This window comes from Helianthus annuus, chromosome 8 (assembly GCF_002127325.2).
Source record: "Helianthus annuus cultivar XRQ/B chromosome 8, HanXRQr2.0-SUNRISE, whole genome shotgun sequence".
In the NCBI taxonomy this organism is placed as follows: domain Eukaryota; kingdom Viridiplantae; phylum Streptophyta; class Magnoliopsida; order Asterales; family Asteraceae; genus Helianthus; species Helianthus annuus.
Genome location: NC_035440.2, coordinates 93862301 through 93887347, shown reverse-complemented (window position 1 = coordinate 93887347; position 25047 = coordinate 93862301). Strand labels below are relative to the sequence as shown.

The following is a 25047-nucleotide window of genomic DNA, read 5'->3' as shown; positions in this document are numbered from 1 at the left end:
CACACACGACTCGTACTGCACCTCTATCTCAATACGCTAACAAATCGCTACTATTTGTGGAGCCATCTTACGCCATGTTGCTCGATGTATTCGATAATGGCAATTGCTAGTCTCGAATGCTCGCGGACTTTGAATGATAGGTTTCTGTAATCTTACTTCCTTTATGTGCGGATAGGTGAATTGTGTGCTTATATGCTCCTGTGTTACTGTGCCTTACGTGCTTATGTGCTTCTGTGCTTATGTGCCTATGTGTTTACGTGATCGTGTTCCAGAGCTTTAGTAGTAATTAGGCGTGTGAGGTGAGATTCGATTATATTGTGTTGAGTCCTGTGGCGATGTCTGTTGCAGACAATGTCGTTATCTGGATCTTGCGCTACTCGCACTGCTCGCCAAAACCAGAAAGACACACGCCTTGCTGCTCTCGTCGCCAAGCAAATGGCAAAGGCTGTTCCTCAGATCGTGAGTGAACTATACGTGAACATGAGCAAATCGTCTGAAGAATCCAGGACTGAAACCCCTAAAGATGCTTTCAGCTTCAAGCAGTTCAAGGCATGCGAACCGAAAGAGTTCACTGGCGAAGAAGGCCCTACAGCTTTGTTTCAATGGTTCGACTCGATCGAAATCACCCTGCGTCAGAGTGGATGTCCTGACAATCTCCGCACTCTGAATGCTACCAGTGTTTTCCAGTCCCGCGCTTTAGACTAGTGGACTGCCGAGAGGAACAAACGCGGAAACGATGCAGCTTATGGTCTGTCATGGGACGAGTTGAAGAACGTCATGCTCGAAGAGTTCTGCCCTCCCCATGAGCGCCAAAAGTTGGAGGACGAATTCTGGCACATTAAGCAGAAAGATGGTGACAACGCTGCTCTGACTGCTCGCTTCAAGCAGCTCAGTATTATCTGCCCCGATCAAGTGAAGACTGCTGACATGACAATCAAGAAGTACATTCGTGCTCTGCCGGATTGTGTTGCAGATTTTGTGCATGCTTCAAAACCAGCAACAATCGAAGAAACTTACTTGCTTGCCGCTGAAATCAACGACAAGCAGGTAAAAGCTGGTTTTTGAGATAAAGCTTCGAAGAACCTGCACCAAGCCACCGCCGCACCAACAGCTGACACCACCGCCGCCGCTCCGCAATCATCAAAGTCCTTTCGTCGCAAGATGAAGAACAACAACAGCAGCTCCAACAACAAGAACTGTGCTGTCACTACAACTGCTGCCCCGCTTTAAGCCGTACCGGCTCAGCAGCAACCCCAGCACCGATCAGCTCCAGCACCAGTTACCTATGCACCGCCTGCAAAGCGTGTATACACAGGCCCTCACCCTGCTTCTGTGCTGTCACTACCACTGCTGCCCCGCTTTAAGCCGTACCGGCTCAGCAGCAACCCCAGCACCGATCAGCTCCAGCACCAGTTACCTATGCACCGCCTGCAAAGCGTGTATACATAGGCCCTCACCCTGCTTGCCCGACATGTACTTATCATCACCCGGTGGGTATCGCCTGCCATTTTTGCGTGCACTGCAATATGTACGGCCATTTCACTGAAATTTCCGTACTGGTCCTCGACAAGCACCAGCTCAAGCTTCGCGAACATGTGCCCGAACAGGGTGGTGAAACAAGAGCCACAACAGCAACAGCCTCAGCAACAGCAACAGCAGCAGCAACAGCCTCAACAGCAACAGCAACAAGCCACCCGCGCCTGAACTTTCGACATCAACGCACACCAAGCCTAAGCCGACAACAATGTGGTTAATGGTACGTTCCTTATGAATGGTATTTATGCTTCGTGTTTGTTTGATAGTGGAGTCGATAACTGTTTTGTGTCGTTTGAATTCGAGAAGCTCCTAAATCGTAAGCGCTCCCATCTGCCCTCGACGTTCGATGTTGAAGTTGCCACCAGAAGAACTGTCGCCATCAATTCTATTCTTCGTGATTGTACTCTTGAACTCAACAATCACATCTTTCGGATTGATCTCATTCCGACGCAGCTCGGAAGTTTTGACATCATAGTAGGCATGGACTTTCTTCATGAAAACCATGCCGAAGTTGTGTGCATTGATAAGATGATTTGATTTTCGCTCGTGAATGGTGATTTATTATGTGTTTATGGTGAAACTGCTTCGAAAGGTCTCAAGCTCATGTCATGTGTCCAAGCTATCAAGTATCTCCGCAAGGAATACAGAGCTTTCTTGGCTAACATTGTAGTAGCGGAGAAGGAAAAGAAAGGGAAGACAGAAGTGAAAGATGTTCCTGTTGTATGTGAATTTCCTCAAGTGTTTCCTGATGATCTCCCCGGTTTACCCCCAAGTCGTGATATCGATTTCCGTATCGACCTCATTCCTGGAGCCAACCCTGTTGTTAAAGCTCCTTACCGACTCGCTCCATCCGAAATGCGTGAACTCTCGAGTCAGCTCCAGGAATTACTTGATAAAGGTTTCATTCGCCCGATCACCTCTCCATGGGGCGCGCCGGTCCTTTTCGTCAAAAAGAAGGATGGATCGTTCAGGATGTGCATCGACTATCGGGAGTTGAATAAGTTGACAATCAAGAATCGCTATCCTCTACCTCGAATTGATGATTTGTTTAATCAGCTACAAGGTGCTACATGTTTCTCGAAGATCGATCTACGTTTAGGCTACCACCAGTTACGCATTTAAGAGGAGGATTTACCCAAAACCGCTTTTCAAACTCGATACGGCCACTATGAGTTCGTTATTATGCCTTTTGGTTTAACCAATGCACCCGCGGTTTTCATGGATCTGATGAATCGCGTGTGTAATCCATTTCTTGACTGCTTCGTCATCGTGTTCATCGATGATATCCTGATCTATTCCAAGTCGAAAGACGAACACGCGCAACATCTACATTTGGTTCTCGAGCTACTCCAGGGGAATCGACTCTATACCAAGTTCTCCAATTGTGAATTTTGGCTGGAGGAGGTTCAATTCCTCGGTCACATTGTTAATAGTCAAGGTATTCATGTCGATCCCGCAAAGATTGAAGCTGTTAAGAGTTGGGTTACACTGAAGAACCCGTCTGAAGTCCGTTCTTTTCTCGGACTAGCGGGCTATTATCGTCGATTTATTGAAGGATTCTCTGTTTGGGGAACTGAACAAGAGTCCGCTTTCCAAACTCTCAAGCATATGCTTTGCAATGCTCCCGTCCTTGCTTTACCCGTCGGAAACGGCGACTTCATTGTCTATTGCGATGCCTCGAACCTTGGTCTTGGTTGTGTTCTCATGCAACGAGACATGGTTATCGCCTACGCGTCTCGCCAGCTCAAGATCCACGAAAAGAACTATACAACCCATGACCTCGAGCTAGGCACAGTTGTTTTTGCGTTGATGATTTGGCGACACTACCTTTATGGTACACAGTGTACGGTCTTCACCGACCATAGGAGCCTACAACACATATTCAACCAGAAAGAACTTAATATGCTTCACCATCGATGGGTAGAACTTCTCAATGATTACGACTGTGAGATTCGTTACCACCCAGGCAAAGCAAATGTCGTTGCCGACGCTCTAAGCCGACGAAGCTATCTGCCTAGCACCCACAATGTTCCTGCCCAGCATCATCTCGAATCTCACATCCGCGAAGCCCAACATGCTTGTTTTACCGAGTGTACTTTGAAGAAAGAAAGGATTCATCATGATGGAGCCCATCTAGTGAATAAATCGAATGGGATATTCTATTATCTGAACCGAATTTGGATCCCCAAACGGAACGATTTGCGACAGATTTTGATGGACGAAGCCCACAAATCCCGGTATTCTATTCATCCCGATGCCGACAAAATGTACCAGGACCTTCGCTATAAGTACTGGTGTCCGGGCATGAAGAGAGATATCGCTCTCTATGTTGGAAGGTGCCTGACTTGCTCGAAAGTTAAGGCCGAGCATCAAAGACCCTCTGGCTTGCTTGAGCAACCCGTGATCCCGATGTGGAAGTGGGAGAGCATAGCCATGGACTTCATAACCAAACTCCCACGTACAACCGCCGGTCACAATAGCATATGGGTTATCGTCAATCGTTTGACCAAATCAGCTCACTTCTTAACTATACGAGAAGACTACGAGGTAGAAAGATTAGCCCGAATCTACACAAACGAAGTTATCTGTCGACACGGTACGCCTCGCGACATCATCTTGACCGTGATGCTCGGTTTACCTCGTGTCTGTGGGAAACGTTTCAAGCTGCTCTCGGTACCGAGCTTAATCTGAGTACCGCATTCCATCCAGAAACCGACGGTCAGACTGAGAGAACGATTCGTACCCTTGAAGACATGCTCCGTTCGTGTGTCATAGATTTCGGTGGTAATTGGGACGCTTACCTGCCGTTAGTCGAATTCTCATATAATAACAGTTATCATTCCAGCATTCAAATGGCACCGTTTGAGGCCTTATACGGAAGACGATGTCGATCGCCTATTGTATGGCACGAGATCGGGCATTCGCAATTAACCGGTCCTGAGCTATTGCAAGAAACGACTGACAAAGTTCTCCAAATTCGAGACAATCTGCTGAAAGCTCGGAGTCGTCAGAAAAGTTACGCTGATAGACGACGTAAGCCCCTTGAATTTGATGTTGGCGACTACGTACTCCTAAAGGTATCACCTTGGAAGGGTGTGGTCAGATTCGGCAAGAAAGGGAAACTAGCGCCTCGATATGTTGGACTTTTTAAAATCCTAGAAAGGATCGGAAAAGTCACCTACAGACTCGAACTACCGGAGGAATTTAGTAACGTCCACCCGACTTTTCATGTTTCGAACCTCCGAAAGTGCCTGGCTGAGCATGATTTAATTGTACCCCTTGATGATCTCCAAATAAAAGAAACTCTAGATTTCGTGGAGAAGCCTGTCGAGATCATGGATCGCCAAATCAAACAGCTCAGATGCTCGGGCATTCCTATTGTGAAAGTCCGATGGGAAGGCAAACGAGGCGCAGAGTTCACTTGGGCACTCGAAAGCGACATGAAGGAGAAGTACCCGCAGTTGTTTGTTACGGCTTCAGCCTAGTTTCGGGATGAAATTCCCTAAACTAGGGGAGGCTGTAACATCCCGTGTTTCGAAAGTCAAAGTCAAAGTCACAATTGAAGTAAAAGGAAGACAAGATTGCTAATTATGATCTGTCACTCCTTGCTCAATTCCTGTTTTGACTTCTTCGACTTGTAGATAGTCTATTTAGTTGATTACGTTAGTTGTATTATGTGGAGTACTTATTAATAGTCGAGGTTTATTCGATGTTTGTCGCATGTTTGATCACTTTATCGCTTATCGCAATCGCACTCGCCACTAGAATTACGTGTTCTGGATATTGTTTTATATGTGTGTGTGCCTTTATGTGTTACTTGTGCGTGTTTATTTATGTTTATGTGTGGTGATTAATCGAAACGCAATGGCAACTCAATCTCAATCGAATCGCAAGCGCTAAACGCAAGTGATTTAGGATGATTATATGTTAGATATAGTAGTTGGGATTAAAAGTAATTTGAATAGGAATCTCTATCGCATCGCAGCGCTTAGCACGCGAATCGAAATCGTAAAACTCATCGCGCTGTGCCCTCCAATCGAGTGGCCAGCCGATCGAGCTGCCACCCGATCGCGGTGCCACTCGATCGAGCAGCCACCCGATCGACCAGCCTTTTCCCACTTTCCTTTTATGGAAAGCCTATAAATACTCCTCATGTCAACATCATTTGATGTTGACAGCTCTCTATCCCTCTCACTCGCTCCAGCTCGCTTTTCTTCAGATTTCTCGCGATTCTTGTAAGTTTTCCATCTAAATCATGTACTTTCTTCATCTACACGCACTCCTACACCTTTCTATCTTTTGAATCTTAACTTTTAACCATGAAATCACTAGATTTGAGGTGTTCTAGTATGATGTGATCATGGTGTTCTTATGAACTTCATGATTTGGCTTCATTCCACCAAGAACAACTTAGATCTTAACGATTTCCACACAAATAAACAAAGATCTTTCATAGATCTGAACAAATTCAAGGTGAAAAGGATTGAAAGATGGTTTTCCAACTTTCTTTCAACTCTTTTACACTCAATGCACTCAAAACCGATAGAATCGGAGCTTGTTCTAATCTTCTACTCTTTCTTGTCGAAGTGTTGGTTCAAGATCTGGATTCTATCCATGAAATTACTGATTTCGGGTTAAACATGAAACACCGTCTCGAACAGTCAACGGGTCGGATTTGGTTGGTTCTGTCCGATCAGATTACCAAGTAAGGAAAAGGTTTCTGTTGTTCAGCACGTTATCAAATCATCTCGATAAAACGTCAAACCATCAAAAACAATCACGTGTAAGACGATCAGACCGACCAGGATGGAGTGCCGCCCGATCGGACTGCTGTCCGATCGGATTGTCACCCGATCGGGTTACCACCCGATCGGCTTGCACCTTGGGTCCTACACTTAACTTTTATTTCAATAATTGAGGTTGGAACATTGAATGGATTGCTGTTCGATTGAGTTGCCACCCGATCGGACCACCACCCTACCATGTGATGTTCTGACTTCCACACTTAAACCATTTTCCAACATGCTCAATGCACAAGGGTTGCCACCTGACCGGATTGCCATCCGATCGAGTGACCGTCCTGCGGCGATCTTGTTCTCAACCTGATTGTCGTCCGATCGGGCTACCGTCCGATCAACCAACCTGAAAGGTAGAGATACTTCTCTGTTTTCAAAATGCTACAACGAAAACTTCAAAAGACAAGCCATCATACACAAACGCATCATTCCCAAACGAAGTAACAATCCACTTGAAAGGTCACCCGATCAGATGACTATCCGAGCGGATTGTCACCCGATCGACTGGCCACCCGATCGGATTGCTGTTCGACCAACTGAAACTTTGTTCGTTTTACGTATCGCTTATCATTGTGCTATCGTTCTGATCAGGCTTACCCTACTCTCTAGCGCTCCCTTAATCCATCAATCGCTGTGAGTATCCTCGATCCCTTTTTGCTTTACGCACTTTTGGTGTTACATACGTTACTTATTCTAAATCACATAGAACACACTACGCATTACTTTAAAGGCTAACCGTTACAACATGTTATACGTGACTTAATGAATGCTTGTTTGTTACGTTTACACATGGAATGATGTCTACCTGCCTTAGCAACGATAGTACTATAGTTTGGAGTCAGCACCTGTTCTCTCAGGGGTTGTTAAGGACAATTTGTTACATGGCTCATAGTAGTGAGTGTGTATTACGAACTGCCTTGGCCAGTCAACCCGTAGTCATTGGTATCGATGGGTTCATGCCGATAACTAACATGCCTCATTTTACACTGTGTACGTGTTGGTTATGCGTAACAATTTCGAACTCTATTATACCTATTAAACTTGTATGCTCACCTTTACACTGATGCGTATTGACTTTTATTTTAACGTATGTGACAGGTGCTTAGGATGCTTATGTGCTTAGCTTGCTGTGAAATCGAGGCTAGGAAACGTCTAGAAATAAATAAACAATTGTCTGTATTTGAAATCTGAGTTGTCGGAACAGAACAATTTGACTAGATCTTGTCTGTAATAATTATGTTATCTTTTATGACATGGTATGGGACGTGTTTCTTTAAATAATTGGTAATTATAGTTGTTATGGAAACTTCTGGACAATCTGTTTCGTTCAGTGCCGCGCCCCGATGATTCGGCCATCGGTTGGGGTGTGACACAAGAACTCGAAACTTTTGAACCAAAAACTGATTTTGCTTGAAAACATCCCCAAACTGACCCGAAACATAACCTCCACCACCGTTGCCACTGCCGTAAACTGTGTGGCTCCGGCGGCCACGCTGCTGTCGGACCACCACCGTCATCAATATCATCATCATTATCGATCATCTTCAACATCATCATGTCGGTTATCATCATCCTCATCGAGTATTACCGGAAGCGAAAAGAAAGAAACAAGAATTAAAAAAAAGATAGAACTAACAGATCTACCAATCTGCAATAGAAATAAGTGAGGGTGCTTACCGAACAGAAACTTGTTGTCGTCGCTGACCAGATCGGAGCTCCGACGTACCCCAACCTTTACCGTCATCGTCCAAACACCTCCACCTACTCTCTCATCGAATCTCTCTCTCTCTCTCTCTCTTTGTCCTAACTGGCCTCCGTCGTCTCTCTCTCTCTCTCTCTCATCCAATCTCTCTCCCTCTCTCTGTAGGATCGTGAAATGACCTTAATGAGTCGATCAGAAGAGGTGTTAGACTGAATCAGAGGAGAATATATTGATTCAGTCTTTGTTTAGCTTGTATAATACTAGAATCACTATTAACTGTCTCTTGGATTGATTAGAACACGTTTACAGACTTGGAGACACTTCGACAGCACTTCGGCGTCGGAAACAAGACTCTTACAACTGATCTCGCTTGAATGAGTATTTATAGGCATGTGATTCCGCTTGAAACAGCCTCAAGCGGAATTACATCTTCAAGCGAAATTACGACTTTCTACTTTCAAGCGGAATTAGAAGCTTGATTTCGCTTGAAATGACCATGTGTCATTTCAAGAGGAATTACCTATAAAATCCCATTTCTCGTTTTACGTGCATTGATCTATCAGTTCTAACCTAAGACTCGAACGAAGATGAAGCCGACAGACAACTGCACCAACAGACTCCCCCTTGAATGTTGACGGAATCTTCAGTGAGAGTCTTCAATCATGACGACTCTTCAATCTTGATCGGTCTCCTTTCTTTCTTAGCATGTACCAGGATCTTCTCTTTGGCTCTAACCTCGTCAGACTCCCCCTGTCATCATACTGGGATCGCTGTCTGGAATTAGCTATCACCTTGAGATCAATCCCTGGCTTTATCTCTGTTCAGCTCATTACCTACACAATTTTCTCACAAATACATAAGTTTTTACAATAGTTACATCAAGTTCAATTTAATGACCTTGATTAACTAATCAAACTTTCTTTCTCAAAACAAATTTCTTCATTTAAGCACATACTTTCAACCCTGTTCATCATGTTCAGCACCTGGAATTTTGAAAAACAGCTCTTCAACATTAGTTGTCGAAAATCTTTTTGGATTTTTCAAAATTTATGCTAAAACACACTAAAAATCTTTTTGGATTTTTGATTATAACAGAATGAAAAGCAATATTTACAAACACTATTTTTGTGAGCTTGTGTAAGAAGATCATATCAGTTTATGTGACCAATCACTAGCACCGTTAAGCTTTAAACATTTTCAGTTCTAAACGATTCACATAGATCGACGATATTGTTGTCCACTTAAACTCAATCTAAAAACTTTCGAAATGCTTACCGATACGTTAAGGTATATTAATTATGCACTAAGTTCTTATGGACCCCACAATCTTAGCATATCCCCTCATCATGCAATACACTAATAATGCCTTTAAACTTTGATCAACTGTGATTTGTGCGAAAACAACGCAGAATGTTTAAACATTAACAATCAGGTTGATACTTCCGTATACGCAGAGAAAGTCCAATTTTTAAACAAATCAAAGAAAATAAAAACAAGTTGAAATTGTTTAGGCTTTAACCACCAGTTCGATACTCACGTATACGTAGAGGTGATCCAAAGCTTAAACGAAACACCAAAGAAAATAAAGCAGAACGTTTAGGCACTAACATCCAGGTCGATATTCACATATACGCAGAGGATGTTCAATGCTTAAACAAAATAAAGAAATAAAACAAGTTTAAGTCTTTGCAAAAGAAATACACAATCACAGTGTCATTTTCAGCAAAGTTGTGAAAGCTCACATACTTAACCAGTTTTTATGCTTTTTGGCATTCAACGATTACTGAGCAGGCACACAATCAAGAAGGACAAAACTAAGTACTATGCTTTCAATCATGTTTCCCACTAGAACTAGGCTTTTTCATTTATGTTTGTATCGTTATCGCAAATCTACTAGTCTAGCTGAGCCTATCGTCACATCTTTAGTGAGACCGTTTATCACTTTTAGCATTACATTTTCTTAGCATGCTGTGATAGTCCACTGATTTACTATCATTTCCTCTTGTATCAACAAAACTCATTTTTTATATTTTTCAATGTTTTTGGAATTTTCAAATTTTCTAATTTTTTAAAATTTTTACTCCCCCTAAAATCAAAATATGTCTCAATTTTGATTTTCTGGGAAAATTTGAAAACGAACTGTACAAGGTAAATTGACAACATGATGAGAATTGCTTCAATTCTCCATTCACTAGGCGTAAACAATCAGAACTCCCCCTCACAACAAACTATTTTCCCATTGTGATTACAAAACACTTAAGTTTGTTTTAATCAGAATGGTTTTTCCGGAAAAACAATAGTTTGTTTACCAAACACTTGTAGGTTCGGGGTCACTTCATCACTTTGTTCTCCGCAGACACATGAAAAATTTATCATTTCTCAATTTTCACCAATCATTTGTATGAAAGAAAAATCGAGTATAATTTAATGTCCCTGATTAATCTTTTGAATTTCGAAATACCACCGAAGTAAATTTATCAAGAAATGTGCCGATACATGTTCCACGCTTACCAACCTAGGAACTCCGGCAAGTCAGGTTTTTTTTTTTTCATTTAAACAGATTCACCCAAGCCTGACGGTCCTTGGGTGATTTTGAATTCTTGTTCAATAATGGTGGAAAATTTGCATCATCCATTGTTAAACCAGAATTCTCAACTTTTACCTCAACAAATGGCTCTTCTGGTTTTGATAAACCAGATTCATCGCCTGAACATGGCTCCTTTGACTTGACGAGTCAAGATCATTGCCAACAACTGGCTCCTTTATTTCTGGGGAAACAAATTCATCACCAGGTAGTGAAAATTTTACTTTTTTTGTTTTGTTAATCTCTTGATTAACCACTTTCTCTTTCTTCAAAATCCCTTTCATCCTCAGATTTGTATCTGAAGAATTCGTTTTGCTTGATTTGTCATTCTTTGGCGAGCGAGACGATTTATCAGAACTTTTATCTGTTTTACCAGTTGTATCCGAGGACAGAATCCTTTCAAGATACTCTCGTGCTTTCTTCCTCTTCTTCCTCAGTCTGTCTTTCTGCCCTTGTGAAAGCTTCACTTTCTGTTTTGGAACTTTCAGTTCCTTGGGCTTTTCTTTGACTTTGACTGGTTTCTTTGCCATTTTCTGAGATTCAGCCCTCGATCTTTCATTTGATCTCATTGGGCAATCTCTGGCAGTGTATCCTTTGATCTGGCAGTTATAGCATCTTGTGTCCTATCACACCACAAGTGTAACACACTCTGTTATCGTACCGTTCACCACTTTCACACCAAATACTCAGATCATAGCATTGTTTAGCTATGTGGTAATCATCACTCCTCCTGAAAACTGGATTTGGGTTTGAAGCACTGTGGTCAAACCTGCACCACTCATTACCAACTGTTTTTGAGTTTTGATTTTTCATTTTTTGTGGTTTTTGATTGCGATTGGATGATTGATCTGATGAGCTTTTATTTTCTTTTTGTACAATTTTCACATTTTTAACTTTTTGTTTCTGTTCCACTTTCTTCTTCAAAGGTTTTTGCGTAGAGCATTCACCTTTTTCAGTTGATTGAGGAACAGTTTCTTAAAATTTTCTTTTAATTTCAAAAATAATTTATTTTTCTTAATTTTTTCATTTTCATCATCAGATTTCTCATCACAATCTTCAATTTTGACTTTGTCAAAATTTGTGACATTGTCAGTTATTGGAACAGAATTGATCGGTTTTGGATAAGGGTGATTCAAAAACTCTGATGAAGTCACAAAACCTGTCAGTTTCTTTTCAAGCTCATCAATTTTAGTTCTTGAATTCTCAGCTTCATTTTCAAGCTGAGATATTCTTTCAAGATGAGACTTGATTGTCTTTTCATTTTCAATCTTAATATTTTCAAGAACAGACTTTTCATTTTCCAAAACTTTTATCTGTTCTTGAAATTTTGTTTCATTTGCTTTCAATTTTTTGTTTTCAAGCTTTATCCAGAAATCTTCATTTTCTGAAGATTTCTTTTTGCTTTCAAAATCTTTTTCTTTCTCTTTCAAAACCTTGTTTTCTAATGTCAAACTGTTCAAATCACTTAACAGTTTAAGATTTTCAGATTTCAGCTTCTCACAATTTTCCTGCAACATAAGAATCTGTTTATCATCAGATTGCTTCTCATCTTTCAACTTTTTGATTTCCAATGTCAAACTTTCTGTATCTTTCAAGAGTTTGACATTGACAGCTTCAAGTTTATCACATTTAGAGCACACTGATTCAGAATTCGAAGATCCAATCTTCACAGATTCTTCATTCTTTGAAATTTCATTTATCTCAGTGTTGTATGTTCCTGCACAAAGGATTTTAACAAAATCAAGAGGATTTAAATTTTTATCGATGTAACATCCCCTCTTATAGTCACATCTCATGTTCCTTTATGCAACAAAGCATATACAGATTCTTCTATCTATTTCAGTAATTACATCCAAATTAATTTTATCTAGATTCCCCAAATTCAATTCATCTAGATTCCCTTTTATTTTATTCATCAATGTTTTCTTCTTTTCATAATTTTCATAACTATGTGTTTGAAGTTTATTGATGAAATCAGATGGATGTAATTTTGAAAATTTAGACTTTTGTTTTATCTTTTTCAATACATCATCCCATTCAGCAGGTAATGCATCTGCAAGCTTTAATACTTTTTCAGCATCTGTCAATTTTATCTCAAACGTTTTTAATTTGTCTATTAAGTAATCAAATCTTCTTTTCATCTCTTCCACTGTTTCATTCTTTTGAGCGTCCAAATATTCTTATCATCTTGTTCATATATGCTCATTCTATATCAGCTATAACCACTATTTAATCTTTCAATAAAATCATTTTCCTTTTCATCAAACATGTTTTCCATATTTCCAAAACAATCCCGACAAATTTCACACAAATGATCACTTTCAAACGAAATTAATTTTCAAATCTCAAACACACTACAAGCGAAATAACACTTTGAAGCGGAATAATTGATTTCGCTTGAAATGATTCAAGCGAAATAAGTTTTCAAACAAGATAATTCAAGCGAAATCACCACTTGAAGCGGAATCAGTTGTAATTTCAAGCGAGATTACGTTTTCAAGCGGAATCAGGCAAACTTTTCAAGCGGAATAGCGTTTTTCAAGCGGAATAAGGTATTTCGCTTGAAATGACTTTAGCTTTTCAAGCAGAATTAAAGAACTCGTTCAAGCGGAATTAGGACTTTGGTCCATTTTTGTCATTTTTAAGCAGAATTTTGGCCTAATTCTCTCAAGGCTTTGATAAAACACAATTTCGCTTATGTTGTGAAAAGATCAGGCCATTTTATCCATTAAAACTTGTTCAATTGATAAAAGAAGGTGTAGAAGTAAGAATTTTCCAGCGAAAACAAGCTAAACAGTAAGAAATCTTCCTCCTGAGCTCTGATACCACATGTAGGATCGTGAAACGGCCTTAATGAGTCGATCAGAAGAGGTCTTAGACTGAATCAGAGGCGGAATTCATTGATTCAGTCTTTGTTTAGCTTGTATAACACTAGAATCACTATTATCTGTCTCTTGTATTGATTAGAACTCGTTTACAGACTTAGAGACACTTCGACGGCACTTCGGCGTCGGAAACAAGACTCTTACAACTGATCTCGCTTGAATGAGTATTTATAGGCATGTGATTCCACTTGAAACAGTCTCAAGCAGAATTACATCTTCAAGCGAAATTACGACTTTCTACTTTCAAGCGGAATTAGAAGCTTGATTTCGCTTGATATGACCATGTGTCATTTCAAGCGGAATTACCTATAAAATCCCATTTCTCGTTTTACGTGCACTGATCTATCAGTTCTAACCTAAGACTCGAACGAAGATGAAGTCGACAGACAACTGCACCAACACACTCTCTCTCTCTCTCTCTCTCTCTCTCTCTCTCTTTGTCCAAACTTCTAACAGGTAAGTGTGCATATGTGAAGATAAGGGGGGTTGGGGGTGTCTTTGCTGAAGAAATCTCATCGGGCAGCCGGTTGGAGTTGCTCCGTCGACCGGAGTTGCGAGAGAGAAGGAAGGTGCGGCTGGTGTGTTTGGGTTAGGGTTTGAGGGAGTGAGAGAGCAGGGACATGAGGTGAGGGGTTATATTTTGAATAGAGAGAAAGGTGAGAGATTTTAAAATCTCTGGTGGCAATAAATGGAGAGAGAGAGGAGATTTGACATTTAGGGTAAATGACCAAAATACCCTTTATGTTGGCATAATCTGATTGGTTGAGAGTGGTTCTCGCGGTTCTTATTAAGCTCTTCGTGCATCAAATTAAATGGTATAAAATCAATAAAAAAAACTAACTGAAACTATAAACTGAAGATTATGTTATCATGTTAACTTCCTCCTGCATAAAATTTTAGTGAAATGAATTCGATCCAAAAAGTAACAGAAACCCTAAACTAAAGAGTATGTTATCATGGATTCATGCTAAGCTTTAATGGGGTGACGTCTATCAAAAAGAAATAGAAACCCTAAGCTGAAGAGTATGTTATCAACTTATCATGTTCAGCTCTTCCTAAATCAAATTTAATGGAATAAAATCAATCACAAAGCAACTAAAACCCTGAAGTCCTAAACTAAAAGAGCATATTATCATGTTAAACTCTTCCTGCATAAAAAAATTATGGTATGGAATCAATGAAAAACTAACAAAAACCCTAAATTTATGTTAAGCTCTTCCTGCATAATAAAATCAACCAAAAAGTAACAGAAACCCTAACTGAAAATTATGTTATCATGTTAGCAATCAAACTGTAACAGAAACCGTAAACCAAATCGATACCTGTATATGCGAATTAAGCAAAAAACTGATGGATGTGAATTAAAATTCCAGATCTGGGTCGATGAATAGCAGAGAGGAATCGAACACAGCTAGGGTTTTGAAAGGAAGCAAACGCACTTAGGAGGAGAGGAGGCGGATAATGATTTCGTGATGTGGTAACCTAATTAGAATGACAGAAATCAATCGCTAGGCTTTACATAAATTGCCATGTTTCGTTTAGGGTTTAATCCAAATCTTCAATTCATAGGGATTGGAATACACATCGAATGAAAAGAGGATGGTCGTTGCTGATGCCACCGCCAGAGGTAGCCGGGAACCATCTTTCTTTCTTTCTCCTGCACTTTCTCTCTCTTTCTGGTTCTCAGTTTCTCTCTCTCCAAATGAAAAGCACTAAAATGATGCTTTGGCCGCCCAAATGAGATGAGCGGGATTTCAAAAGTTAAATGAAAAACTTTGGCCGCCCAAATGAGATGAGCGGGATTCCACACGATGTTAAAAGAAGTTTTCAACATTTTTATGCTTTAAAGGTTGTATAATGTGTTTAAAATGATTGTACAATGACAAATGACCATTTTTGCCCTTCCTATATGCATATTAAAGTAGTATATATATATATATATATATATATATATATATATATATATATATAAACACTAGTTTATAAACCCACATACTACACGGATTTGAAGATAAAAATAATGTAATTTTATAATGTGTAAACCAATTTACATAAATGAATTATTCTTATTAAATCAAACAATGTAAAATCAAGATACACATTACATATATAAATTTCTAAACAATTCTTTATACGCGACATTTGTAGTTTTGTTTGTAACAATGATTTTGCATAGATTTAAACATTTTCAAAGTTAAAAGGATTGAAAGATACTTTTCCAACTTTCTTTCAACTCTTTTACACTCAATGCACTCAAAAGTGATAGAATCGGACCTCGTACAAACCTTCTACTCCTTTCTAGTAAAGTGTTGGTTCAAGATTTGATTCCTATCAATGGGACAACCGATTTTGGGTTAAGCATGAACAACCGTCACTAACAGTTAACTGATCGGACTCGGGTGATTCCCGTTCGATCGGATAACATGGCACTGATGGAAGTTCCTGTTGTTTTACGCGTTGCCATACCATCTCGATCAAACCGCGAAACTTTCAAAAACTTAACAAACTTTCAAGATTGCAAAAAGATCAGATTCGTGGGACGGATTGTCGTCCGATCGGATTGCACTTGGACCTTCAACACTTAGACTTTTATAATTTTCAAAGAACATCAGTTTCTAACGGATTGCCATCCAATCGGATTGCTATCCGAACGAGTGACAATCCTGCTGTGAACTTGTTCTCACTAAGTGTCCTACCAATCGGATCGCTATCCGGTCGAACGACCGTTCGATCGACGACCTGAAAGGTAGAGATACCTCTCTATTATCAAAATGCTACAACGAAAACTTCAAAGCCATCATACACAAACACATCCTTACCAAACGAATGTCAATCCGACCGAATGGCCATCCGATCGGATGACCATCCGAATGGATTGACATCCGATCGCATGACCATTCGATCGGATTACTGTTCGACACTTGGTCACTTTTCCCGTTTAACACGCCGTTCTTTCGCTTATGCAATCGTTAACTGTTCGGGCTAATCTCTCAGCCCTCCCTTCAATCCAAGGCAGTGTTATTAACTTAAACACTATCTGTGAGTATACTCGATCCCTTTTTGCTTTACGCACTTTTGGGTGTTACATACGTTTCTAATTCAAATCACATCCATCACACAATGCAAACACTATTTATACGCTGACCGTTATTGCATGTTACGTGTTATTCGATGAATGCTTGTATGTTATGTTAACACAGTGATTGTTTCCAGGCACCTTAGCAACGATAGTACTATAGTTTGGACTCAGCACCTGTCGTGGACAGGAGTTGTTAAGGGATTTACTTCACGTGTCCCAGTGGGGATATGTGTTACGCATTCTACAACTCGCAGTCACGTCTGTGCATATTTCTCTGTCGATAACCTACTAGCTTTCACTTTGCTACATGTTACATGATGGTTATGCGTAAACGATTTCGAACTCTATTATAGTATTAAACTTGTATGCTCACCTTTACACTATGTGTATTGACCTCTATTTTAATGTACATATATATATATATATATATATATATATATAGATATATAGGGTAAGGTTCATTTGAGAACCACCCTTATTGGGAAAACCGCGAGAACCAATGTGAACACAAAATTAAATCTAAAAAAAATAAAAAAAGCACTCAATTTTTTTTTAATATTTTTTACCAAAAATCGCTATATTTAGTTACCAAAAAAAATGTTTTTTAGTAACAATTATCCATGCACATGTGCATATATATCATTACTTCGACAAATTCCATAATATGTTATCAGTAATAGACAATTGCACTTTAATCTACAATACCATCCGTAATACACCACTTTTTACATTACCAATATTCAGTAATACGTTATCAGTAATAGACAAATTCCGTAATACGTTATCAGTAATAGACACATGCACATCATTATGTATAACCATGATATAACATGTTTTGGTACAACAAGTCTGTGATTTTGAATGGAGAAGTAGGCCCATATAAATGTTTTTTGGTTAGTTATATCTAGTGGTTGATGGTTTGGCTATAGTTGTTACTTTATGATGTAATATGATGATTGGATGGTATAAATGGTGTTGATATACATGTAACAAAGTGAAAATATTGGTAATGGTGTTGTATTATGGATGGTAGGAGGTAATGATATTGTATTATGGATGGAAGGAGGTAATGGTAGTGTATTATATCTAGTCGTTTACCCGCGCGATGCGGCGGGAAACATATGACTTAGGTTGATGAGTTTAGGGCTATGTACGGAGCGGCGCCGATGACTTACAACTCAGAACTTATTTTCTGTTAGTTTATCAATATTCTAGGGGGTTCACCGTGCTTTGCGCCAGACACGCCGATTTCTAACCCATAAAAAACATAGTCATGATGCTCAAAATGCGTTTGGTTAGTTTTTTTAAATTTAGTTTGATATAGATGAGAAAAACACGTTAAATATATTAAAACTTATTTAGCACTATGTCAATGACTAAGCTATATATATAAACAAATTGTGTTGATATATTTATATAATTTCATGTGTTGTATGCGTTTGTTTTGCAAAGTCTTTAATCTTTAATCCGCTAGTGACCACAGAGTAATATTATACCAAACTTTATGTTTTTTAACTAAAATATTGAATTGTTAGAATTTTGAATACAAACTTCTAATTCAGGCTTCCATTGAATAAAACCATATAATTAGCCTTATGATTTAGGCATACCAATTGTTTCTCTTACCGTCTTACATAATAATCAATATTGTTGTAGCTGGTGTGAAGCTGATTATTTGACTTCAAATTTAAGTTTCATTTAAGTCACAAACCGTTGCACAAGTGTAATTCTAAGGGTGTAAGGGGTACTCACCTAATAGGTGAGTCCCCCATCTTACACGTAACCAACCAGAATAAGCCACGTCAACTCCCCTAATACACTCCCCTAATACCCCTTTTTGATGGCGGCACTCCCCTATTAGGGGAGTTGGTTTTTTTTTTTTTCTAAAATAATGCATGTTTACAAATTAAAAAAAGATTAATAAAAATAAAAATTAAATAAAAAACATTTCATTAAATTAAAAAAAAACATTCGAACTAGAAAAAAAAAATACATTCAACCTAGAAAAATATAAAAACAAACTACTCCTCGTCCGAATCAACTTCAAGGTGAGGCAAATCTAAACTTCCGAGACGCTCAACGAGATCGTGTTTTAGCCTCCAATGCGTGACTTCGTCAATGAGCTCCGTATAGGCTGTATCATCGAAGACGGGTTCGACTGGAGGATCTTGAATATGAACCGGTGCTATCGCCCTTCCGTCGTCTTTTATAATCATGTTGTGTAAAATAAGGCACGTATACACGATGGACCTTATCTTTCTCACCGTTTTCGAACGCATTGGACGATTTAGTATTCCCCACTTCGACTTTAACACACCAAACGCCCGTTCCACATCTTTTTTTGCGGCCTCGTGTTGCCTCTTGAACTTTTTTTCGTTCGGGTCGTGTGGATATGGAAAAGACTTCACAAACACGGACCAGGTAGGGTAGATCCCATCAGTAAGATAATACCCGCGTTTGTATAAGTGGTTGTTCACTTGAAATGGACAATTTGGCGCCGTTCCGTTTCGTTGAGCAAGAAATAACGGAGATTGTTGCAGCACGTTGATGTCGTTTTGTGAACCCGCTGGCCCACAAAAAGCATGCCAAATCCACAAATCTTGAGACGCTACCGCTTCTAACATAACCGTCGGGTATTGATGATCGCCTCTCATGTATTGTCCCCGCAATTCTGTGGGGCACATTCTCCAGACGAAGTGTGTACAATCCAGACTCCCTAACATACCAGGTAGGTGATGCCTATCCTCATGAGCCTGATACAATAGCGCGATGTCGTGGCTCGTTGGTCTACGTAGGAATTCACCGCCATACCTTTTACATACCGTCTCGCAGAAATATTCAAGGCACTCACGAGAGGTCCTTTCAGACATATTTAAATACTCGTCCCCCTCGTCTGGTGGGTTACCGGTTGCAAGTTGTTTAATTGCCGAAGTAACCTTTTGCAACGGTGTAAAGCTTTTCTTCATTCTCCCGTCTAAGCCTTCTTGAAACCACTCGTCATACGCTTCCACGTCACTAACAATTTTTAGGAACAAAGACTTGGACATACGAAACCTGTGACGAAAAGTATCTTCATTAAATTTTGGATTTTCATCAAAATAATCGGCCATGAGTGTCTCGTGGCCCCCCACACGATCTCGACGGACATAATTTTTTTTACTAGACGATGCCGTGTCTAGTAGCTCCGCTTGTTGGATGAGATTTTGGAAGAAAATTAAGCTACTATCGCTTGACGATGCATCTCCATCGTCGGGAAAGTCGGGTAGGGTAGAAAGAAACGGAAGCTTGGAATCCATTTTGTGTTTGAAAGATTTGAGTTTGAGAGTTTTGATGTGGGTTTGAGAGTTGTGAATGTGGTAAAAAAATGAATTAGATTGGTTAGTATATATTGTTTAAAAAAAATTGATTTTTTTTTTTTAAAATTCGACCGTTTAACAACGGTCAAATCTCGTTCAACGTGCAAAATCAATCGGTAAAGCCACACCCAAAACCCTCCCCGATTCGGGACCCCGCGGTGATGGCGGCGGTGTTCCCGATCAGGGAAACTCCTCACCGAACCACTCCCCGAATGCGCCCCGTACACCCTAATATGGTGATCACTACAAACTCAAGTAACATAAATACACAAACTCAAGTAACATAAATACGCATGAGTGAACAATTGACGACTGATATTCATAAACTAAAAAAATATCACCAACGTAGGGGTTGTTCGTGCTACCTTTTTTTGAAATGTAGTTTCTGTGTCAAATGAAAGAATTTTCCTCAGAAAGTTTTTTTTTCTTTTTAAGACGTGTAAAATTCAAAGTGAAGAATGTTTTTATGGTGATGTTATTTCTAAATAGCTGAATAAATTAGTAACCATATATATGTGTGTCCGTCTAATGGGAAAATGCCTGTGAGTAGCACAATACTGTAGTATTGTTAGTGATAATATTTTGAAACCTTTTGTAGTTCCGACTTCTAGAGTTCACAAACAATTATGAGTGAATAACTCGAGTTCTTTATATCTATGTGTGTCAGTCTAGTGGGAAAATGCCTCAAAAAAGATTCATGTTTCCACACACATACGTGTCAAATTGGATTATTTACTACTTTTTAAATTTGCATTTCTGTTACCTAAAAATTAGAATTAAGTACATGCTAATCTGGTTTTCTAACTATATTTGGCACACTTAGCTATTTATTAAAAAAGGAATGTTCAAAATATGTGTCTGGGTTGAAGACAGCGCCCAACAACAATTCAATGCATCAGATAATTAGGTTGTTAACTACTTGGGATGTTTGCAATCTCTTCTCTTTGAAGTCTGATTTCACCAAAAAGTCTTCTTATACAATCCCAGACCAAAAGGTGTACCTATTTATCACCAAACTCACTCAACAGCCCCCACCTATTGCGGTATACATCCCCCACCCAAACACACTCACACCAAGTTGATATCCCCAACACCCGGCCAGTGAAGACCATACATGTTGCAGACCCGGTCCAATTGCCACCTGATTGTCTGAACCGCACTCAATGTTTGGGCTTAGACCCGGATATGGTCTAACCCAGTGGGCCTACAAGAGTAAAAAAAAAGAATACTATAGTAACAAAGGAAAGTATTTGGTTACCTAAAGACATAGATTCGTTTAAAGTTGCCCTCTGTAGTAACATGAAATTTATCTTTGGTAACCAAACCCTGTACCATACATTCTTACCCATTTATTTTATTGAAATGTGTGAAAAGAAAAAAAAAAAAGAATAAGCTGATATAGGAACACGTCGAAAGTGAACAAAAGTCAAGTATGATATTAGAGCATACAGCCTACTAAATCTTTTAACCGAAAAACAGAAACAATTCATGTGATATTATATTATTATCGTTTTCTTAATCATAAATATTTAACTATTTATAGCAAATTATAAATCAATACAACTTTTCTAATAGGTCAATCCAACCCAATCCATCCCGTTTGACCCAGGAAGGGGATTGGTAACATACTTGACTATCAATTCGAGCTGACCCCACAGTAGTATTGACATATGCCATTATCTTGACTATTTCTCATAAGAGCAATCCAGGTCTATCTTTTGTTTCTAGGCACGGCAAGCTGAAACCAACCAATATACAAAATATCAGTGCACTAAAAACCTCATGTGATCTCATCAGCACATCGTCGCATGATGCATTATGCGCATTTTAAAACCAAGGTGACGTGGCCTAACGAAATTGCAAATGAGGGTGGCATTGTTGAGCTGCCAAAAGTGATATTGCTTGCTGATACTTCTCTACCTCACACATAGTAGGAATCTACTGCTGCTATTATGTCTAGTATTCTACATTTCAGTTCTGAGGTTTACTTGGAAGTACCTAATGCAGTAGCAAAGTAAAAATTTCTAACTAAGAACAAAACACAGATGCATCACCTAAGAACCTTGGTGAATTACAACTTCAACAAGGAAAAGTAATTTCATTTGTGGTCTAGCATTGCTTCTGTTATAACCTAAAGAAACATAGATCGTGACAAACGGTTAATATTAATAATAATCTTATTGTGGAAACTTCTATGTCCTGTTATTTAATAACTTACTCTAAGAACTGACCCAATTGTTAAATTATCAAGCGTCCTTCTCCCCGCAAGGTGGTTTAGGTGACTCATGAGTGAGCTGTTTTTCCAGTTCTGCATATAAAACCAGTATGTAAAAGGTAAAATAAATAAATTATAATATGATGATAAGCATTAAAACGTACGTTAATAGAATAAGTAAAGAAACAAACCTCATGAACGAATAACAACGATTGTGTTAGGCATTTTTGGCCAATACATGCATATGCATCTTGATCACACACCCATGACACATAATCCACCTGTTAATGATGATGACACCTCAGCAATACAATTCATGTTGCAAATTCATAAAGTTTCAAGATTTTATAGTTTAAAGGATATAATAATAAAACCTTGTGAACATCAGGCCTGAGGATTTTCCAGTCGAATCCTGCATCTTCTACTTTAATTCGTCCGTTCAGGTCATAAGCCAACTTATCTACTATTTTCGAGCTACCCGTAAAAAGGGTCATTCTCGGATTTGCCTGATTATGAGATCAGAATATTTAAGGCATGAAAATGGATATCTTTTTTTACTAATAGACTGTTAAATGTGAAGAAACCAACCTCTTGCAGCAGCTTGTTCATCGTCATTCCATCAGAATTAATAAAGTCGACATCCTCAACTGGAGTACCGGAATCTCTAGAGGAAAATTGAAAGGTGTAATTAACGCCACCTGCAATTACACATATTAGAAACATAAAGAATATAGTTAATAAATAACGAATGTTATGAAATAATAATATGTGAAGGGTGTCTTACAGGGCCATATGGCCATCGGAAACCATGACTTTGTTGCCCAAGATGATTCCCAGGTACTCCGAACGACCTTGCCAAGAAACGCACCTATCATACAATTGCAATTAGTAAACATGTAGTGAATTTACTAATGATAAAACATTTTTAAAATACCTGATCACCAGAAAAGTTTTCTAAAAACTTTCCGGTAACATAAACTACACCGAGAGCCTACTGGTAACTCTTTGGTGAGACCCTTTGTATTAACTTAGCAAAGAAATCAGAAACCTGAAATGACAAAAAAGGTAAATCAATCATTATAAAAAAAAATTACATGAGCATATCTTAAGTTTTCTTTATACCTCAGGCTGGGAAAACATATGGCCTGCTTTTGCAGATACGTCTCCATATAGAAGATACCTATGAAAAATGATTGGTTACCTCCAAAGTTGAGAAACAATAACGAAGTTGAGAAAATGAATCTTACCTCCAAAGTTAAATTCGTTACCACTTCGATATCTGAATTTAGCAGCTAAATGCCAATCGTTTGGATACTGAATATATGATAAATTAGCATGGTGGAGCTACATACCTGATCAAAAGCAGGAAAAAAGTAATATGCAAATTGAATTTCCGAATTCCGCTATAGCGTGATTCCCCTGTTACAAAAGTAACAACAATAAGCCATCACTACAACTATATTTAAAACATGGTATAATATCTTTAAACACTTACCATTGCTGCAAGACCAATAGCAAATCCAACAGAACCCTGTAGTAAACCAACATAAAAAAGTCAACTTTGTAGCTTAAAACAAGTCAAAATTGTCAAGAAACCTAAAACTTCATGTTAAGCTCTTCGTGCATCAAATTAAATGGTATAAAATCAATAAAAAAAACTAACTGAAACTCTAAACTGAAGATTATGTTATCATGTTAACTTCCTCCTGCATAAAATTTTAGTGAAATGAATTCGATCCAAAAAGTAACAGAAACCCTAAACTAAAGAGTATGTTATCATGGATTCATGCTAAGCTTTAATGGGGTGACGTCTATCAAAAAGAAATAGAAACCCTAAGCTGAAGAGTATGTTATCAACTTATCATGTTCAGCTCTTCCTAAATCAAATTTAATGGAATAAAATCAATCACAAAGCAACTAAAACCCTGAAGTCCTAAACTAAAAGAGCATATTATCATGTTAAACTCTTCCTGCATAAAAAAATTATGGTATGGAATCAATGAAAAACTAACAAAAACCCTAAATTTATGTTAAGCTCTTCCTGCATAATAAAATCAACCAAAAAGTAACAGAAACCCTAACTACCCTAACTGAAAATTATGTTATCATGTTAGCAATCAAACTGTAACAGAAACCCTAAACCAAATCGATACCTGTATATGCGAATTAAGCAAAAAACTGATGGATGTGAATTAAAATTCCAGATCTGGGTCGATGAATAGCAGAGAGGAATCGAACACAGCTAGGGTTTTGAAAGGAAGCAAACGCACTTAGGAGGAGAGGAGGCGGATAATGATTTCGTGATGTGGTAACCTAATTAGAATGACAGAAATCAATCGCTAGGCTTTACATAAATTGCCATGTTTCGTTTAGGGTTTAATCCAAATCTTCAATTCATAGGGATTGGAATACACATCGAATGAAAAGAGGATGGTCGTTGCTGATGCCACCGCCAGAGGTAGCCGGGAACCATCTTTCTTTCTTTCTCCTGCACTTTCTCTCTCTTTCTGGTTCTCAGTTTCTCTCTCTCCAAATGAAAAGCACTAAAATGATGCTTTGGCCGCCCAAATGAGATGAGCGGGATTTCAAAAGTTAAATGAAAAACTTTGGCCGCCCAAATGAGATGAGCGGGATTCCACACGATGTTAAAAGAAGTTTTCAACATTTTTATGCTTTAAAGGTTGTATAATGTGTTTAAAATGGTTGTACAATGACAAATGACCATTTTTGCCCTTCCTATATGCTTATTAAAGTAGTATATATATATATATATATATATATATATATATATAGGGGGCTGCTAGAATGAGAACCACCCCGAGTTGTAAGAACCGCGAGAACTACACCCCACGGAGCGCCGTTCGCCGCGATTTTTTTTTACAAGTAGATGTGTG

The 25047-nt window shown here is 38.9% G+C and overlaps 1 protein-coding gene across 4 annotated transcripts; it reads right to left on the bottom strand.

Annotated features, from left to right (window-relative positions):
• Window positions 1-20747: 20747 nt before the first annotated feature.
• On the bottom strand, window positions 20748-23534 carry LOC110871352 (delta-1-pyrroline-5-carboxylate dehydrogenase 12A1, mitochondrial-like). 4 transcript variants are annotated; one of them, XM_022120159.2, is made up of 10 exons: window positions 23401-23476; window positions 23276-23333; window positions 23088-23201; window positions 22938-23021; window positions 22742-22851; window positions 22528-22659; window positions 22345-22434; window positions 22157-22246; window positions 21993-22069; window positions 21567-21676 (listed from the first exon to the last, which is right to left on the bottom strand). In XM_022120159.2, exons 4-9 carry the CDS (start codon window positions 22951-22953, stop codon window positions 22037-22039), a joined length of 471 nt encoding a protein of 156 aa, XP_021975851.1. In that variant the 5' UTR covers window positions 22954-23021; window positions 23088-23201; window positions 23276-23333; window positions 23401-23476; the 3' UTR covers window positions 21567-21676; window positions 21993-22036. The 4 variants fall into 4 exon arrangements, with proteins under 4 accessions (XP_021975850.1, XP_021975849.1, XP_021975851.1 ...); XM_022120158.2 differs by lacking the exons at window positions 21567-21676; window positions 21993-22069; window positions 23401-23476 and adding exons at window positions 20748-21142; window positions 23506-23534; XM_022120157.2 differs by lacking the exons at window positions 21567-21676; window positions 21993-22069 and adding an exon at window positions 20748-21142 and having other exon boundaries at window positions 23401-23483.
• Window positions 23535-25047: the final 1513 nt, after the last annotated feature.